Source organism: Arvicola amphibius, chromosome 1, assembly GCF_903992535.2.
Source record: "Arvicola amphibius chromosome 1, mArvAmp1.2, whole genome shotgun sequence".
Classification (NCBI taxonomy): Eukaryota; Metazoa; Chordata; class Mammalia; order Rodentia; family Cricetidae; genus Arvicola; species Arvicola amphibius.
Genome location: NC_052047.1, coordinates 126,175,190 through 126,196,686, shown reverse-complemented (window position 1 = coordinate 126,196,686; position 21,497 = coordinate 126,175,190). Strand labels below are relative to the sequence as shown.

The following is a 21,497-nucleotide window of genomic DNA, read 5'->3' as shown; positions in this document are numbered from 1 at the left end:
GCCAAAACCACTCTCCCAGTGGTCCACATCTGAAGTACAATGCCCTGTAGAGCTGGAGTAACAAGTAAGAACTGAGTATGTCATAGGTTCATGCTTGGCTTTTTGCTCTGGGCATAGCCAAGCACTGAATGCTGGTGTGTTTATATGCATATGAGTATAAAATTTTGCAACAAACTCATTTCATTTTATTTCTCCTTATATTAACATTGGGGTATTATGTTGACTTTTTAAGTTATGCATATATATTGTTTATGTTATGTTTATGTTTCATTTCAAGAGACACTAAAATTTTTTTGCGATAAAAATGACCCTGTGGCTTACAATTTGTCCTGCCTACAAGATGTTCTAGGGTTCATAAAGATGGTGCAGAAATGGTGGGAGTGACTAACTGATGACTGGGACAGCTGGATACCCATGAAGACCAGGACCCAGAAGTGGGATACCCCAGAGACCTAGCATAGAACCAAACACAAATGGAAAAAGTCAATAAAATAATTCCTAATGATGTTCTACTATACGCATAGATTGGTGCCCAGCCCAACTGTCATCAGAGAGGCTTCACCCAGCAATTGATGGAAACAGATGCAGAGACCCACAGCCAAACATTAGGCAGAACTCTGGGAATCATGCAGAAAAAAGGGGAGGAAGGATTGTAAGACCCAGTGGTGTCAAGGGCACCACAAGGAAACCCACTGAACTAATAAACCTGTCCTCATAAGGACTCAGAGATGTAGTGATATTTCATTTGTACTTTAATAAATAAAGCTTGCCTGAAGTTCAGAGAGTAAAACAGCCCCACTGATCAGCCTTATAGACTAGGCTATGGTGACACACACCTTTAATCCCAGTAGCTACACTAGCTTGCCATAGAAACCAGGCGGTAGTGGTACACACCTTTAATCCCAGAACTGGAGAGGATTATAGAATGGGAAAAGAGGATTATAAAATTATAAAATGACACACGTTTTATTCTGAGATTCCTGGAGGCAGGATCAACATTTTTGGATTGAGGTCGAGGTAAAAGCCAAAGCTTGCTGCTTTGCTTTTTGGGTCATCAGGTTGAACCCCAATATCTCTGAGTGTTTATTAATCATGCATCACATAGAGACTGAACTGACATCCAGGGAACCTGCATGGGACTGACCTAGGTCTTCTGAATATATGTGATGGTTGTGTAACTTGATGCTCTTCATGGGAGACTCCTAGCAGTGAGAGCAGGGCTGTCTCTGATCGTGCTGCCTGATTTAGAGACCCACTCCTCCTGCTGGATTGCCTCACCCAACCTTGGCAGAGAAGGGGCTGCCTGGTCTCACTACAGCTTGATAGACCATGGCTAGCTGATATTCATGGAAGGCCAGCCTATATCTAAACAGAAATACTGGAGGGTGAGTGGATGGGGTGGGGGCTGGTAGGCAGGGGGAAAGAATTGGGAAGGGGGAATGGAGAGGAAGCTTTGGTTAGGATGTAAAATCAAGAAAATGAGTAAATTAATTAATTAATTAATTAATTAATTTAAAATGGACATTGGGCTAAATGGCTCAAGAGAAGGATCGTATTAGTAAATTCAAAGAGTGAGGGAAAAGCTATGAGTCTTGTGCTTAAGAGAAGTTCAGGAGAAAAGTTACAGGAGCGGGGTGAGTCAAAGCAGCCTGCAAAGATGCAGGTCATGTCAAAGTCTTCATACACAGAGGCTTTTTGAGGAAGAAAATGATAAAGATGAAGTTTCAATTAACCCCATATAAGTATAGTGCACATTCAATATTCATGTGATTCCACGCTCATTTGTGTTTAAATGGTACTTCCATTTCTTTTCTGTTGAACAAAGCCCCCAAAACTGTACACATGAGAACCTAGGATGTCTGGGCCCAGTCCTCCTTGAACAGAACTCACATTCCATGATGGGGAGCATGTGGACATGTTTATAAGCAGAAAAAAGACAAAATGTCTAGACAGAGAGATCATGGGTTGTTCCTCTGCCTCCTTCATAGATAGGAGGGCCAGTCTCTCCTTTCCATGCAGTTCAGACCTGCTTCAACCCACCTGTGAACTTAGATTCACACTTCACAGAAATCATATCTACCCACTTGTGGACTCAGATTCACACTACACAGACATCATGTCTACCCACCTGTGGACTCAGACTCACACTGCACAAACATCATGTCTACCCACCTGTGGACTCAGATTCACATTGCACAAGCATCATGTCAACCCACCTGTAGATTTGCAATCACAACTGCACAGACATCATGTCTACCTACCTATTGTGAATTGGGACTCACAACGGCATAGACATCATGACCTATCAGGTTCGATCAAGAAAATCATCCAGGTGTAAATACTCCCAGTTTATTTCACTCACAGAACAAATGAAGTATTCCTGGAGTAATGTGTGCCATGGTCAGACCTTAAACCCACCCTAAGAAGAAGCTATATCTCTGTGTTTCTCATGACGTACTGAATGGTCCCATTACTACAACTATACCAATATTCATATGCTACTACTGTGTGCCAACAGTAGATACTAGAAAGACAGGGTCACACCATGGTCAGGATGTAGCTCTTGAACACCTGCTTCACGACTTCCCAGCTATGTGAGCATTACAGGACCTGAATCCAAATTTATCTCTACTATGAAACAGCTTAAGCATCAAAGATAATCTTCCTTTTTTCTCTGTCTTTACCTTTCTTATTTAATTTTCTACTCTATTCTGTAATGACTTTTATTGCTGTACAGTTCCCATACAATAAAAGACAAAGCCCTTACATGTTTAGCATGATAGGTTTTGACAAGCATGTACTTCTGAGTTACTTCCACAGAAAACAAGCTATAAAGCACATCCATTGTCTCAGAAATCCCTTCAAGTTTCTTCCAGACCAAGGTCCTGCCTACCAGAGACAGCTAACTTCTAGCCACCATAGAAAAATAAGGTCATGCTGAAAATTATCCTTTTTTTGTCTGGATGGCACTGTTTCAAACTAAATTATTTTGAGAATTTCAAAATGACTAATATTTTTGACCTACACAAATGATGTCATACATAGTACTGTCCTTTCTGGTATAGCTGTTAATGGTCCCTTAAATGAATAAATGAGTATATACCAAACAAATGAGAGACTTGTGTAATAAAACCTTTAAGACAGTGAATAAAGAATAGTCAAAATCACTAAAACAAGTGACAACTCATGCTGATGATACTGTGAAGTAAGGAGAACATTCATTGGGAGTGCAAATTTGGACAGTCACTGTGGAAATCAGTGTGGCAGTTCCTCAGGAAGCTGGGAACAGATCAACCTCAAGATCCAACTATACTGCACTTGGTTATATACCCAAAGGACTCTACATCCTACTACAGAGACACTTACTCAACCATATTCATTGCTACAATATTCAAAATAGCCAGAAACTGGAAACAACCTAGATGTCCCTCCACAGAGGAATGGGTAAAGAAAACGTCGTGCATTTACACAATTGAATATTGTTCAGCTATTAAAAACTGAAATAATAAAACTTGCATGTAAATGGATGCAAACTAGAAAAAAAATCCAGAGTGAAATAACCCAGACCCAAAAGGACAAATATGTTATGAATTTGCTTATATGTAGATGTTAGGCAGTTGTCTTCAATAGACAGACTACAATCTATATAATAACAGAGGTTAGGTGTAGAGCAAGGGAAGAAAGGAAAGGAATGTTCCCTAGAATGGAGAAAAAGAACAGACTGTTACGGATGGAGTTACGAGGACTGAATTCATCAGGAGAATCAAATAAGAACTGGGAGGGAAGAGTGTGGGGTGAGAAAGGGTTATAGGGAGGGGCAACTAAAACAAAAGGTCATTTGAGAGGTCATATGGAAGCCTAATATAGTAAAAAGCTTCCTAACATATATACATATATGAAGGTGATCTAAATAGAATTATCAAAAATAGGGAAGATGAATCCCCAGTTGGGTACCTCTTATAACCAAATGAAGATTCCAGTTCAGAGAATGGGTTACATATAATTGAGTTGTTGGTCAAAGGGAGCCTAAGGGAACCTCCAAATAACCCTGACTATTGTCAAGATTATTGGCTGTTCTCTACAAAGTGATGATAAGACCCTGTTACTGAAAACTTACACAACACTTTAGACATGGAGAAGTTGACCTGGTGCCTACCTAGAGTCTTCACCCTTACTGACTAGTGTTCATGGTACTGGAAGGTACTCTGCGTGCAATAAAGGGAAAATGATATAAACACCAACCCAGCTACAAAGTCTTTGTTCTTCCATGGTGACATGCCTGCAAGGTGCACGAATGCCATAGTGGCACAAAGATTTGGGAGTAATCAACCAATATCTGATTGAATTTAAGGTCCACTCCATGAAATGGAACCCATTCCTGACACTGCTTAGATAGTCAAGAACCTGAGACTGGACAGGCCAGGGGCCTAGGGGAAAAACAAATACGAATGTTCTGATAAAGGAACACAGCAATGAAATAATTCCTATTAGCATGCTGTTACCCTCATAGATCAGTGTCTTGCTCATTCATAACCAGAGAAGCTTCTTCATGCAGCAGATGGGAATAAACACAGATACCCACAGATGGACAATGTACAGAGTATGAGAGATCTTGGAACACTCAGTCCTAAACTGGACATCCATCAAATCCCTCCCCTCAGTGTTCAAAGAACCCAGCAGCAGAGAAGGTAGAAAGATTGTAATACTAAGGAGTGGGGAGGACACCAAGAAAACAAAGCCTTCTAAAAAAAGCAAGACTCAAATACATATGAACTCACAAAGACTATGGCAGCATGCACAGAGCCTGCACAGGACTAAGCCAGAGGAGGTCCCAGCACTAAAAGATGAAGGGAACATAAGCCTCCAACTCTAATCCAGAAGGTATCTCCAACACTCACAAATGAAAATTTAGTTAGTTTTCTCCAATGGACTCTCACTAGGTTTACAAACCTCTCTTAAGGCCAGGCTCCATCCCCAACACAAAATGAACTCCGTGACATTTTTAGAGATTCTTCTTTGTGGTGATACACAGATTAATAAAGATGGGTTGATCTGAGATGTAAGAGCTAGCTAGAAATATGCTTAAGCTATTGGCTATTGACCAAACAGTACTACAATTAATACAGATTTCTGTGTATTAATTATTTCGGGAATCTGGGTGGCTGGGAAACAAATGAGCAGCCTCTGACAACAAATAAGATGGTGAATTCCTAGACAGTCTGAATTACACAATAAGATTCTGCTTCAAAAACTGCCAAGGAGCCGGGCGGTAGTGGCGCACGCCTTTAATCCCAGCACTGGGGAGGCAGAGGCAGGTGGATCTCTGTGAGTTCGAGACCAGCCTGGTCTGCAAGAGCTAGTTCCAGGACAGGCTCCAAAGCCACATAGAAACCCTGTCTCGAAAAAAAAAAAAAAAACTGCCAAGGAAGGGGAGGAGCGTAAGGAGAGAGTGAGGAAGGAAGAGGTATTCATTCCCTCGTGATGAAAGCAACTTCTCTCATGACTCAAGCCACACTTGAAATTACTTCAAAATGTTTATGTGAAATAAGAAAATACTTATTATTATTATTACTATTAATATTAATATTACTACTACTATTATTTAATGCAGAGACTCTAACACTTTCTGCCAACCATTTCCTAATTAATAGAATGCCATCGTTTTCATTTCTAAGCTAAGAAGCTGAAAATTAAAGAGACTAAATGATCTGGTTGGTCATGGAGCTTATATTCAAGATAAAATCTGTCTCGCTAGAAAATCCACACGATTTCTACTAAGCTTTCCTTCTTCTTCTTATAAAACATTCAAGTCGATGCTAAAGAAAATAAATGAAGAACTAAGAAAACTTAATTAAAAACTATATGATGCATAATTTAAACAACCAGAGGGAAAGCACAGCTTGAGAAAGTGAGATCTGTGCTATCTTTCATTGATGTTCCTACGTGCTTTTAACATCCTAAGCCATTCAGGAATGTCTGCTGAGAGTCAGCATTATATATGAGACACTGTGTTAGAAATACAAAGATGAGTAAAACAATGGCCATATGCTTGCACCCCAAGTAAGAAAAGAATGAAGCACACCAGACATTGCTGAAAGAAAGGCTAGGCAGGTACACCACTACAACTGAGCATAAGATTCCACATCCAGCAAATGACAGAAAGCAAACCACATATATGAATAACATAATCACCTTCAGGACATAGTCTACATGGAACACTGTTCCCAACACAGCAGAATGTATGCACCACTAAACAGTCCTCAAGAAGATCAGATCCAGGGGTGTAGCGTAAACATCAGCAAATTAAAGGGATTAAAATCATGTGAACTATTTCCCGTGACCACAATGGGATTAAACTAAATCTCAGTAAAAGGAAGATCTTAAAGAGAGGAATTAAACATCAGATGGCTAAATGGTTCACAGTCTAAGAAGAAATCTTCATGGAAATAAAAAGTACACAACTAAATAATGAAAGCAAAGCCTTTCAAACTACATAAAGTGAAGTCAATATAGAGCTGGTGGGGAATTTGTCCAGCCTGTGTTCTTATTTAAAAATGAGGAGTAGCCAAGCGGTGGTGGTACATGCCTTTAATCCCAGCACTCGGGAGGCAGAGGCAGGCAGATCTCTGAGTTTGTAGCCAGCCTGGTCTACATGAGCTAGTTCCAGGACAGGCTCCAAAGCTACAGAGAAACACTGTCATGAAAAAAAATGAGGAGGAGAGAATATAGGCATAGTTTCCAGAGATTCTGATCTAAGAGCCCACTTTATCATTCTGCAGCATGTGGAGGCCCAAGGTTCCCCCTGCTTAGGCCCACTCATGCTTTTAAGATTTCCTGTACTAGCCCCCAACAGGGAAATTGGCACTTCAACTGTAGGGAGACTAACCCTCTCCAAACACTGTAAATTCCTCCACTCAAAGAAAAAAGCAACTTAAAGAAGAAAGAAGGAAAGAGGGAAAATAAGAACCCAATAAGCAAACTACTTCAGAGGCAAAAGACCCAGCCAGAAAGAAAACAGCATGAAAATCCAAGAGAGGATGTCTCCTCCACTAACTCTTAATCCTATAATAATGGCACATAAAGAAAATGACCTGCCGGGTGGTGGTGGTGCACGTCTTTAATCCCAGCACTCGGGAGGCAGAGGCAGGCGGACCTCTGAGTTCGAGGCCAGCCTGGTCTACAAGAGCTAGTTCCAGGACAGGCTCTAGAAGCTACAGGGAAACCCTGTCTCGAAAAACCAAAAAAAAAAAAAAAAAAAAAAAAAAAAAAAAAAAAAAAAAAAAAATGACCTACGAAAACTTCTAGACAAAGAATCCAAAAGAATGACTGGACACCTAGCCAACTCCCCAGAGCTGGTGAAGTCGTGGATGTTAGAAGTGAACCTGCAACCATCACTTCACAAAATCAGCAGAACCACTAACCATAATCTAAGTAAATTTTCTTGTATCCACAGAAAGTGTAATTTTCATCCTGCCATCTAAGAAATTCTCTTTGCAACAGATGGAGACCATTTTAAAAAAAAACACAACTAATCAAAATCCAGAGTTGTGGAGTCCAGTAACTGAAGCATCTATATAGAACTATCACACCTAAGGCTAAGTGGACATTGTGGAAGAAGAGGAAGGAAGATTGCAACAGCCATAGGAACAGAAAAACTGGTGGCTGTCAGATTGTGTTTTCTAGGAATGTCAGACAGTGCACCCATAAAGTCCCACCAACACAGCTGCCTAAGCCTGACCAGAACAAGGACAGCACCAGGAGACATGCTAACATGGGTGTGGGAATGCCCAGGAGGCTCAACCCTAAACAAAGAACTATAGGCAACCAAAGAATGCTTAGATTTTGAGAACAGCAAGGGCATAGAGAACATTTTCAATAAAATCATAGAAGAAAATTTCCCAAACATAGAAAAAGAGAGGTCCATCCAGAAATGAGAGGCCTACAGCAATACAGAATAAGAGCAGAAAAGAAATTCCTCATGGAGCTTATAGTTAAAACATTTTAAAACACAGAATAAAGAAAGGGTATTGACAGCTGTGGGGAAGGTCAAGTCACTTAATAAAGGAAGGGAAGGTCAAGTAACTTAAAAAGGGAGGCCCAACTGATTACGAACAGACTATTCCACAGAAACTTTAAAAGAGAGAAGAGCATGGAAATATGTATTCAAAGCTCTGAAAACACAGCCAGAAAACCATACTATTATACCCATAAAAGCTATCTATTAAAAGAGAAGGATGAAAAAGTCTTTTCATAATAAAAAAAAAAACAGAATAAAGAATCCAGGCATGCTGGTACATGCCAGGCAGAGGCAGGCAGATCTTTGTGAGTTCAAGACCATCCAAGGCTAAACTGTGAAACCCTATTTTCCACTCCTCCACCCAAAAAGGCAGACGAAAGAAATTTATGACTTCCAAGCCAGCTCTACAGACTACAGTGGAAGGAATCCTCTGGTTAAAAGAGAATGAACCAAGGAGATCAGGGGGAAGAAATAAATAGAAAAGCCAATCAAAGAAGTCTCAGAAAACATCACAAAGTCAGGAAAAGAATAGAATTAGCATATTTCTCTCTATAAGAACTCTTAGTATTAGCCGGGCCGTGGTGGCGCACGTCTTTAATCCCAGCAGAGGATTAAAGAGAGGCAGAGGCAGGCGGATCTCTGTGGGTTCGAGACCAGCCTGGTCTACAAAAGCTAGCTTCAGGACAGGCTCTAAGCTGCAGAGAAACCCTGTCTCGAAAAAAACAAAAAAAAGAACTCTTAGTATTAATGGTCTCAGTAACCCAATAAAGATACACAGACTAGAAGACTGAATTAGTAAACAAGGCCCAGATTTTTGCTAACTCTAAAAAAATATACTTTACCTTCAACAATATACATAATCTTAGTGTGAAAGAATGGGAAAGGGTATTCCAGGTAAATGGACTAAGAAACACGATTGTGTAGCTCTTCCGAAATTTGGGAAAAAAAATGTACTTTATACCAAATTCAATGAGGATAAGGAATGTCACTTGATACTCATTAGAAGAACAATTCACCAAGAGGATATTACAATCATAAATATATACACCTCGAAGATGCAGGTATCCAATTCCATAAAAAGAAATATTAGATCTAAAACCACAAAATAATCCCCACAGAAAGAGTAGGGAATTTCAATACTCCATTCTCACTAATAGACAGGTCATCCTAACAAACGCTAACTAGAGAAACACTGGAATTTCAAATGGACCTAATAGATATCAACAGAACATTACACCCAAACACAAAGAATGCACATTTTTCTCATTAGCCTATAAAACTTTCTCCAAAATTGACCACATATTAGAACACAAAGTAAATCTCAACATATTTAGGATAATTGAAATAAGAGCCTGCATTCTCTATGAGCAAAAAGAATAAAGCTAGATATCACCAGCAACAGAAACTCCAGAAAGTTCACAAATTCATGGAAACTAAAAACTATTGAATGAAAATTAGACCAAGAAAAAAAGATAAAGATGGAAATTAGAAATTCATAGAACTGAGTGAAAATAAAGACACAACATATTAAAATCTACAGGACAACACAATAAATATAACCCTAAGAGAGAAGGTTTTAGAACTAAGTATCTACATCAAAAAATTTTAAGAGGTTTCAAATTAATAGCTAAATGGGCCACATGAAGGCTTTGGAAAACAAGCACAAACAATACCAAAAAAGGCAGAACAGACAAGATAATCAAAATAAGGGACAAAATAGTAACAAAAAAAAAATACAAAGAATCAGTGAAATAAGTTGCTTCTTTGAAAATTTTAACAAGATTGACAAACCTTTAGTCACATTAACCAAAAGAAAAGGCGCTCTTTCCTGCCAGCGCCGAGCGATGGGCATCTCTCGGGACAACTTGCACAAGCGCCGCAAGACCGGGGGTAAGCGAAAGCCCTACTACAAGAAGCAGAAGTATGAGCTGGGACGGCCTGCGGCTAACACTAAGACTGGCCCTCGTCGCATCCACACGGTCCGTGTGCGAGGAGGCAATAAGAAGTACCGTGCCCTAAGATTGGATGTGGGGAACTTTTCCTGGGGTTCCGAGTGTTGTACTCGCAAAACAAGGATCATTGATGTTGTCTACAATGCATCTAATAACGAGCTGGTCCGCACCAAGACTCTGGTCAAGAACTGCATTGTGCTTATTGACAGCACACCGTACCGACAGTGGTACGAGTCCCACTATGCACTGCCCCTGGGCCGCAAGAAGGGGGCCAAGCTGACTCCTGAGGAGGAAGAAATATTAAACAAAAAACGTTCAAAGAAAATTCAGAAGAAATACGATGAAAGGAAAAAGAACGCCAAGATCAGCAGTCTTCTGGAGGAGCAGTTCCAGCAGGGCAAGCTTCTGGCCTGTATCGCCTCAAGACCAGGCCAGTGCGGCAGAGCAGATGGCTATGTGCTAGAAGGCAAGGAGCTGGAGTTCTATCTGAGGAAGATCAAAGCCCGGAAAGGCAAATAAACCATCCTTCATAGCTCATGTAATAAAGGTGTTTATTATTCTGTAAAAAAAAAAAAATAACCAAAAGAAAAGGCAAAAAGACCAAAATTAATAAAACTAAATAATTTTTCTGAAACAGGAGACATTGCAAAACATACCAATCAAATCCAAAGGGCTAAAAGATACCCTTCTAAAATATTTATTACACCAAAATGGAAACTCTATAAGAAATAGATTGATTTCTAAAGTGTATATAATCTACTGTACTACTTAGGATTTCTATTGCTGTGATGAAATACCATGACCAAAAGTAAGTTGGGAAGGAAAGGCTTACAAGTCTACATTGTAGTCCATCACTGAAGGAGTTCAAATAGGGCAGAAGCTCAAACAGAGCAGAAACCTGGAGGAAGGACCTGATGCAGAGGCCATGGAGGGATGCCACTTACTGGCTTGCTATTTTATAGAACCCAAGATTACCAGCATAAGCATCCACTATGGTCTAGACCCTCTCCCACCAATCACTAAATAAGAAAATGTTCTACAGTGGAATTTTATGGAGGCATTCTTTTATTTGAGGACTCCTTCATTCAGAAGACTCTATGTTATGTCAAGTTACATAAAACTAGCCAGGATACACACCAAAGTAAACACATTAGCAATAAGATCAATACAGATATTAAAATTAAATTCATTAAAAACCAAAATGAAGCAAAAAGTTCCCAACCAAAAAATTTACACCCTGATAGATTTAACTGAGGATTTATGCCAAACAAAAAAATAAAAACTAAAATCAATGTTTCTTGAACTATTCTGCAATATAGGAAATGAAAGACTGCTTTCAAATTCTTTTTATGAAGCTGGCATTACACTGATGACTCAACCAAATAAAGACAAAATGTACACATAAAAAATATAGACCACTTTCTCTAATGAACATAGACGCAAAAATTCTCAGGAAAATACTTGAAAATTGAATTCAAGAACACATAAAAGAAAACCATCCACCACTATCAAGTCAGGTTCATCCCAGAGATGCAGGGCTGGTTCAACACATATAAATCAATAAATGGAATCCAACACATAAACAAACTCAGAGACAGAAACTACATGATCATCTCATTAGCTGCAGAAAAGGTATTTGACAAAATACTATATCTCTTCATAATAAAAGCCTCAGAGAATATATGGATATAGGGGATTTATCACAACATAAGAAAAGCAATATACAGCAAACCTACAGCCAACAAAATGCTCAAAAAAATTAAAAATGTTTCCATTAAAATCAGGAATAAGACAATTATGTCTACTCGCTCTACCCTATTCAATATAATTTGTGAAGTCTTAGCTAGAAAACTAAGACATGTGAAGGAGATAAAGAAAAGAGAGAAGTTGGGATATCCCTGTTTGCATATGATATGATTCTATACATAAAAATCCCCAAAATCTCCACAAGGAAACTCCTATAACTGATAGACATGTTTACCAAAGCAGCAGAACACATAGCTTACACATAACAAAGGAAGAAAGAAATCAGTTAAACAATTTCATTCACAATAGACTCAAAAACTGCCTTGGGATAAATAAATCTAACCAATCTAAAATGAACACTGTAAACACTAAAGAACTTGAAGACGACATTGAACATTAGAGGAGAAAGAAGTGTGCTTTAGCTTCTAAGCATGGGAAAGGGCTTTCTGGACAGTATCTTGGTAGCACAGGCATTAAACCCAGCAACTGACAAATGGGGCCTCAGGAAGCTAAAAACCTTAACAGTGATGGATACAATCATTCAAGAGAAGAGACAGCCTAGAGAATGGGGTGAAAGATTTTGCCAGCTATACATCCCATAAAGGATTCGCATCTAGAATACATACTCAAAATACTAAAGAACCCATTTGAAAATTCCAGGCATGGAACTAAACAGATTCTTGCCAAAAGAACACAAACAGCAGAGAAACGTTTTTTCAATGTTCAACATCCTTATCTATCAGGGAACTACAAATTAAAACTATTGATATTTCATCTTACCCCAGTCAGAATGGCAAAGATAAAAAAGCGACAACAAATGCTGTTTGGATGTAGGAAAAGAAGAGCATGTATTCACTGCTGGGAAGAATGCACACAGTGCAGTTACACGGAAATCCGTGTGGAAGTTCCTCCAATAAATCTACTACATGATCCAACCTTCTTGGGTATATATCTAAAGGACTCTGTCTCCAACTACAGGGATACCTGATCACTGTATTCCTGTTCTTTTCTCAGAAATGGAGAAAGGCTAGAATATCAGTATAGATAGATACTAGAGTCATGAGAAAGAAAAAATGCAATGAACTCTGTATTTATGACCCCAGCGATGCAGAAAAAAGAGGCACCTCCTCAATGTCAATCAGAAAAATCTGAATGTTCTAAACCAACCAAGAGTTTGAGTTCACAGTTTCAATATTCTCCTTCTCCTCCAAAGAGAAATCTCTGGACTCAGATAGTTTCACTGGAGAATTCTATCACACACTTCAATCAGAATAAACATCAATAGGATAATATATCTTTCCAAAAAATGAGGAGGGTATATCTTGAGAACATGTAGGGATAAATTTCTTAAATCATCTTATGAATGATTTGAATTATATTATTATCATATAGATGCTAGGTGATGTCAGTATAAGAAAGAAAACAGCAAAATATCTCACATTAATATAGATGCAAAAGTTCTTAACTAAAGATCATTAAATCCAAAATTGTGCAAAATCAATTTCACACTATGACCAAGTAGGATTTATTGCAGGTACTTTATTTTTTCTTAAAATTTCTTGAATATTTTTAAATTTTAAAAACTTTCCCTTTTAAATAGAAAATAGAAAAAAGAAAGCATATTCAACAAATGGTGCTGACATAACTGGATATCAACATGTAGAAGAATGATAATAGATCCATATCTATTGCCATGTACAAACCTCAAGTCAAAATGGATCAAAGACCTCAACATAAAACCAACTGGTCACACTTACCCTCATAGAAAAGAAGGTAAAAAATATGCTTGAATGCATTGGCACAAGAGACCATTTCTTAAATATAACCCCAGTAGCACAGACACTGAGAGAAATAATTAATAAATGAGACCTCCTGAAACTGAGAAGCTTCTGTAAAGCAAAGGACACGGTCAACAAGACAAAACGGCAGCCTACAGAATGGGAAAAGATCTTCACCAACCCCACATCAGACAGAGGGCTGATTTGCAAATATACAAAGAACTCAAGAAACTGGTCATCAAAAGAACAAATACTCTAATAAAAAAAATGGAGTACAGACCTAAACAGAGAATTCTCAACAGAGGAATCTAAAATGGCTGAAAGACACTTAAGGAAATGCTCAACATCCTTAGCCATCAGAGAAATGCAAATCAAAACAACTCTAAGGTTCTACCTTACACCTGTAAGAATGGCCAAGATAAAAAACACTGATGATAACTTATCCTGAAGAGGATGTGTAGTATAGGGAAAAATCCTCCATTGCTGGTGGGAGTGCAAACTGGTACAGCTGCTTTGGATTTCAGTATAGCGATTTCTCAGAAAATTAGGAATCAACCTATCTCAAGACCCAACAATACCACTTTTGGGTATATACCCAAAGGATGCTCAATCACACCACAAGGACATGCACTCAACTATGTTCATAGCAAAATTATTTGTCAAGTCAGAACCTGGAAACAACCAAAGAATATATAAGGAAAATATGGTATATTTACACAATGGAGTACCACACAGCAGAAAAAAAATAACGGCACCTTGAAATTTGCCGGCAAATTGATGTATCTAGAAAACATCATATTGAGTGAAGTAACCTAGACCAAGAAAAGATGAATATAGTATGTACTCACATATAAGCTGCTTTGGGAAATAAAGCAAAGAAAAACCAGCCTACAATTCACAACCCCAGAGAACCTAGACAACAAAGAGGACCCTAAGAGAGACATACATGGATCTAATCTATGTGGGAAGTAGAAAAATACAAGGTCTCCTAAGTAAATTGGGAGCATGGGGAGCATGGGAGAGGGTATAAGGGGAGGATAGAGGAATGGAATGGAGTGGAGAAAAAAATATATAGCTCAATAAAAACAATTAAAAATTTTCCCTTTTATTGAACACAGATTATTTTCTTATACAATATAGTCTAAATATATTTTCACCTCCCTCTATGACTCTCAGTTCCTCCACACCTTCTCTCCTCTCCGTATCTACTCCCTTTCTGTCTCTCATGAGAAATCAACAGGCTTCTAAAAGATAATGACAAAGTATAACAAAATAAAATATAAGAACAAAAATCATCATATCAACCTTGAATAAGACAAGTTCACAAAAAAGTTTTAAAAGTCCAAGCACAAGAATCAGCAGACATCCACTTGTTGACACACTCAGGAGTCCTATAAATTGTAGCACTATAAATTTAGTATAAATAGTCCTGTACTAAATGGAAGGCTATAGTAAATATGCAGGGGACCTGGTGCAGCCCCATGCAGGCCCTGTAATTGCTGCGTCAGTCTCTGAGTTAGTATGAGTTCTGCTCAGATGTTTTAGAGGGCTTTGTTCTCCTGTTGTCCTCCATCCCTTCTGTCTCATCCAGTCCTTCTGCCTCCTTTCCATGGGGCTCCCTGAACTTTGAGGGGAGGGATTTTGATGGAGACATCTCATTTAGAGTTGAATGTCCAAGGTCTCTCTCTCTCTCTCTCTCTCTCTCTCTCTCTCTCTCTCTCTCTCTCTCTCTCCTCCTCCCCCTCCCTCCCTCCCTCCCTTCCTCCTTCCCCCCTCTCTCCCCGCGTGTGTGTGTGTGTGTGTGTGTGTGTGTGTGTGTGTGTAATGTCTTGCTGTGGGTCTGTGTATTGGCTCACATTGGCTGCAGGAGGAAGTCTCTCTGATGACGGCTGAATGAGAAACCAATCTGAGCATAGCAAAATATCACTAGGAGTCATTTTATTGCCTTTTTTTAGACCAGTAGTATTTGGTTTTACCCTAGGACTTTAGACCACCTAGTTTCTGCTTCTCGGTCATACCTGCTTCAGGTGTGGGTTCCATCTCATGGAGTTGGCCTTACGTTACATCAGACATCAGTTGGTGACTCCTGTGTCACCACTGCCCTAGCATACTTTGCAGGCCAGACAGACTGTAGATCAAAGGTTTTTGGGCTAGTGTTTACCTTTCTCTTTTGGTAGCCTTCAGAGTACCTTCATAGTTCAGACAGTAGAATTAGGGAGTAAAAGTTCAATGTAGGCACTAGCTCTACCTCTCAATGAGCTGTGTGAGTGTTGTCTTCAGCAATGGGCTCCTGCTCTCAGTTTGTGGAAGACAACCTATTGTACAACAACAGTGTCTTAAAAAACAATTAGTGTGAGGCACCATATCAATGGGCTACCAAAGAGAGATACAGAACAATACAACAAAACTCAGTTTCATTAATGACAATAACTTTCAGCAAGTTAGAAACAACAGATATTCAAATCTGACTGATAATGATTACCTACCAAAAAAGAAAATAAACCTATCGTCATTTTCATATTTCCTGGTGGAAGAACATGGGCTGTCTCACTGGCCTATGAAACAAGACAAGGTTGTCCGCTCTCACTGCCCTGTTTCAATATAGTGCCAGTGCTTTAGCCACTTAAATAAAGAACTAAGAACCACTAAATGTTATATGAAAGAAGGAGAAGAAATAAAACCATCCATGTGTACAAATGATATGTTTGGCAACAGAATCCCAGCCCACTGAAAATTCTAGAATTAGCGTGTTCAGCAAGAGAATGCAAGGCAGATCAACATAAACATTCAATCCCATGCCTATAACCAAATGATGAACATGCCCAAACACCTATTCACAATATAATACCTTTATTTGCTGCTTTCAGGAAAATGCTTTTAGATATAAAATATAAATTCTACATAAAGTCTGCATGTAGAACATCACAAAATGCTAGCAGAGATGATGGAATAATAGCCAAATAAGTGGAGAGCCATACTGGACTTAGAGATCAGAAGATTCAACATAGTATATATTTCAATTCCCAAAAGTTATATATAGATGCAATATTCCTATCAAAATCTACTGAAGGATTTCATAGAGGCACACAATGGGGCACTAAAATTTATGATCACCACCGGCCCGCGTGTATTTACAACAATCTTGAAAAAGAAAGTGAAAGGAATCATTCCCATTTAGGCTTCATATATAACCACAATAATAGTGTGGTGTTGCCAGAAGATAAACACATAACTCAACAGAACAGAACACAGCCTAGCAGTAGGCCCACACAAATATGTCCAAGAGATTCAGGACAAAACAACGTGAAAGCAATTAAAAGAGAAATTGTAGGGTTTTCAACAAAAGATGTTGGGATAATGGGTCAATATTCATAGGCAACAAAATAAACAGATTTAAACATACATTTTTAAAGAAAGCTAATGCAAAAATGGAACAGGAACTTATACACACAGAATAAGAGAAAACTGGTTTTAGTACTGAAAAAAAGATATGGGGGTCTTAGTAGGTAAATAATATATAGGCTTGACATCAAAATGGTAAACCATAAAAATTTCATAAACCTACTCAAAATGAAAGTCTGTGGACTTGGGATATAGCTCAGCAGTTGAACACTTGCCTAGATTGGGCAAGGCTCTGAGTTTGACCCCCAGCACCACAAAAAAATTTAAGATTTCTTGTCCTGCAAAATATTCTATTAAGAGAAGAAAAGGATAAGGTGCAGCTGAGAAGAAAACATTTGTGAAGTACAATCACAAATTCAATAAGAAACAAATGTCTAAAACAGGGAGCTCTCAAATTTGATATAAAAAAAGCCATTGATCTAAATTGCAAGTATGGTCAACATATGAGCACATTGAGGAAGACATACGAATAGCAAATAAGCACAGGAAGACGGCTCAACATGATTGGTCATCAGCAAAATGCGAGCTAAATCCAGCCTGAGCTATCACTACATACCTATAAAATTAAAACCTGAAACCAGCCCAGACCTGGAGAGTCTGCAGAGAACCTGCACCAGTTATACATCACTGGTAGGAACGCAGAGTGGAACCACAATTCAGGCAAACATTTTGACAGCTTCTAAGAAAATGAAATATGCAGCTGCCATTTGGTTTAGCAATTGCACTTTTAGGCATTTATCCAAGAGCAATGGAAGCTTATGTTCACCAAAAATAAAAGAAGGGGGTGGAGAGAAAAACATATTCATGAACATCCATCAAATTTATCTATAAGAAGGCTGCAAACACCTAAGAAGTCTTCCAACAGATGGACAGTTAAACAGATTGGGCTCTAGCCACACTATGGAATCCAGCATAGCAATAAGAGGAAACATGGAGTGATACATACAAAAATGTGCATAAATCACCAAGTCAGCAGAGTAAGTTAAAATGCCAATGTCACAAAGATAAATGGAATTATTTAATGTACAACAAAGCTGGTAGAAATGAAGGACATTAGGTTAAGTTAAATAATCCAAAAAAGTACCTGCATACACCACACATTTACTCTCATATATGAAAGTTGCTTCTTTTTTATCGGCCTGACTCAAATCATACGACAAAGCCATAGAGACAAAAACAGCATCGTACTAGCACAAAACAGACATGCATGTATGTACCTAATGGGACAGAACAAAGAACCCAAAAATAAACCCTCAAAGTCATAGCCACTCAGTCTTTGAGAACTATGTCAAAACACACGCTCAACAAAAGACAGTCTCTTCATGTTGGCAAACTACACAGTCAACCCGAGAATGAAACTGTATCTAAATATCTCCCTCTATGTAAAAACTAATTCAGCCAACAGAAGATAAGATCTGCTTGAGAAAAATATCTGTGAAACACTTCAAGAGACAGAGAAAGGCAAGGACTTCCTCAAAAGAACTCTAACAACACTGGAAATAACCCCATAAATTAAGAAAAATGGGACTTTGTGGACTTCAAAATGTTCAACACAGCAAAAGAAACGGTTAACAGAGTGAAAAAACAGACTACAGAAGGGAGAAAACTATACAGAGAATCTCTAAAGAACTCCAGAAATTACATATCAAAAACTATATTTCAATCAATAAATAAAATAATAAATTCAACATACTGTTCACAAAGAAAGAAATATACCCAATAAATATTCAAAAATGTGTTCAACAACCTTAGTTACCATGGAAAACGGAGTACAAAAGGGAATGAAAGAGTCTAAAGTGAGCAGAGAGGGGCAACAGGAGATGGTGATAAAATGTGTACAATCAATAGGGGTGTAATTGTCAGGGAAGAAAGGAACCAGCAAGAGGTGGGTGGGACATGGAGAAAGACAGCAGGGGACATGGAGGAGGACAGCAGGGGACATGGAGGAGGACAGGAGGGGACATGGAGGAGGACAGCAGGGGACATGGAGGAGGACAGGAGGGGACACGGAGGAAGACAGCAGGGGACATGGAGGAAGACAGCAGGGGACATGGAGGAGGACAGCAGGGGACATGGAGGAGGACAGGAGGGGACACGGAGGAGGACAGGAGGGGACATGGAGGAAGACAGCAGGGGACATGGAGGAGGACAGGAGGGGACACGGAGGAGGACAAGAGGGGACATGGAGGAGGACAGCAGGGGACATGGAGGAAGGCAGCAGGGGACATGGAGGAAGACAGCAGGGTACATGGAGGAAGACGGGCAGGAGGGGACATGGAGGAGGACAGCAGGGGACATGGAGGAAGACAGCAGGGGACATGGAGGAAGACAGCAGGGGACATGGAGGAAGACAGCAGGGGACATGGAGGAAGACAGCAGGGGACATGGAGAAAGACAGCAGGGGACATGGAGGAAGACAGCAGGGGACATGGAGGAGGACAGGAGGGGACATGGAGGAGGACAGGAGGGGACAGTGAAAGGAACAATGTAAAATGACCTATGTCTAGGAAACCATCCCAAGGAAACTCATCGCTTAGGATTCTTACTAAAAGCAATTTACATATTGAAAAAGCAAGTTCGTGGAGATCAGTACCATGTGATTCCATTCCTGTGCGTTATCCATGCTAGACAAACACAGAGGGAGGAGTGCACTGGCCATTACCTACGCAAGGAATAGGCGGTTAGGAAGTGAGAGCCAAGATCTGGACTGCTTTCTGCAATGATGAAGATTTTCTATAACTGTGATAGTGAAACTGTGAATGCTCTGAAAATCATGGAATTATACTCCATAAACAGATGAGATTTAGGAGAATTCCATCTCAATAAAATTAAAAAAATAATATGAACTTACCAGAAAGTGGCTACAACTGAATCCAGTTCTTAAAGGGGAATCAGCGACACTATCAGAAGGTCTCATGCTTGAGTTGACTAACTTTGCAAAGTACATGTACCATTAGTTTCTGCTTATAGAAGTAAAATGTTCATGTTATCAAAAACAAGAACTGTGGCAAAGCTTAAAGCAAAAGCTAAAATCACACATTACACTTAAAAGGGCCTCGGAGTATACAGTAGTCACTGGACATCAGAGCAAGAGAAGCAGCATGGAGAGAAAACACCAAAGGCCTTTCAGAAAGCCATACAGAAAATTACTGGAGACTCTTCCCCATATATAGGGGGGTATAAAATGAAGCTACCCTATAATGGAGGGTCAACACCCTCATTAGACACTACTTGCTAGTAAATAAAAAGCCAAGTGCCAAGAATGAGTGACTTCATTTCCAATTGTTGGCCAATGGGGCCCCATGTGCCTTCCTAACATTACAGATCATAGCCCACACTTTTGGTTGTCCTCCCAAACTTGATGGTAAGACTCTGTTGCTGGGAACACCACATTCATGAGCCATAGAACATGGAGAAGTCAAGCTGGTATTCACCTGGATGCTTTTTCCCTACCTTTCAGACACTACAAGAGGAGAAAAGGAATTCTCAGTCTCACACAGCTGTGAGCCCCAAGCTGTAACAAGAACAATCTCTTCTCTAGAAAAGCCGACGGAAGACAAGTTAGTTATACATTTCGATAAATAGGAAGTTGAGTGTAATAATCGTTAGCAAATCTGGAGGAGGAGCTGATGAAGTGTCCTGGTCCCTACCAACACTTGTGAGGTCACAGACACCTTCAAGTTGCTGCCAGGCAATGCCATCTCCTTTCCAGCATGAGGAAACACTGTGATAAGAGTCATAACAAGAACAGCTAAGTCACAATGCCAGGTGGTCAAGAAATGAGAGATCTTACCCTTGTGTTCAGGGTTAAATGCAAATATTTTATTTTTATCTTTATGTGTATTTGTGTTTGTGTGTGAGAGGGTAGCCAGGCATGAGAGGGTACCCACTGAGGCTCCTGGAGCTCTACCTGCAGGCAGCTGTAACCGGATGTAGGCACTGGGAACCTGTGGAAGAACAGCAGCAGCCGACAAGCATGATGTCATGGTCCCACGAGGCTGCTGAAAACAACCTGCACGTCTGACGAGGGACCCAAGAATCACACACAACTACAGATGAGGATATTTTCAAGGAAATTTGAGACACCATCTGCTTTTCTGCTCTCAAGGAAGTCATAAGAAACACAGGCTCTGTAAAGTAAGAGGAAATCACAGGGCAATTTGCTTTGCTGAGGAAGAAGAGAGAAAACTGATAGAGCCGAGGCAGGAGTTCAAAGAGCCTGAGAATGGTTTCCAGAATTCAAACGTTAGAGGTGGCGAGGAGAGAGGAACTGACGACAGACGATCCTCATCACCTTGTTGACTGAGCACGACAAGCGTACACTCTTCTTGATGGCAAGAAACAGCCAAGGATAAAGCTAATTACAAATGCTGTTTATACTGCTTTCTATAGATGACATATGGTCATGCAAATTACAGAGCAGAAATTCTCGAAAGAACACAAAACCCAGGAAATAAAGTTCTCTTCACAGTACTGCGTCCACGACGGACTCCAACACAGTCGGTGTTCAAGCGGCCTCTAGCTCATCCCCCTATCTCTAAGGGACGCAACCTTTCATGCTTGTTTGTATCCAACAGACAGGGTCATGCTGGGGGAAGCGCG

At 39.7% G+C, this 21,497-nt stretch overlaps 2 protein-coding genes across 2 annotated transcripts in view; one reads left to right on the top strand and one right to left on the bottom strand.

Annotated features, from left to right (window-relative positions):
- The window catches only part of Hs3st4 (heparan sulfate-glucosamine 3-sulfotransferase 4), a 409,927-nt gene that overhangs the window by 284,612 nt on the left and 103,818 nt on the right, over positions 1–21,497 (bottom strand). The gene's annotated exons all lie outside the window — the stretch shown is intronic.
- LOC119824192 (40S ribosomal protein S8-like) lies at positions 9,862–10,511 on the top strand. Its single transcript, XM_038344340.2, has one exon. The coding sequence runs from the start codon at positions 9,862–9,864 to the stop codon at positions 10,486–10,488; it is 627 nt and encodes a 208-aa protein (XP_038200268.1). The 3' UTR covers positions 10,489–10,511.

Bases quoted from the DNA above. Each gene is read 5' to 3' on its own strand.
- LOC119824192 (XM_038344340.2), top strand. From the start codon at position 9,862: ATGGGCATCTCTCGGGACAACTTGCACAAGCGCCGCAAGACCGGGGGT.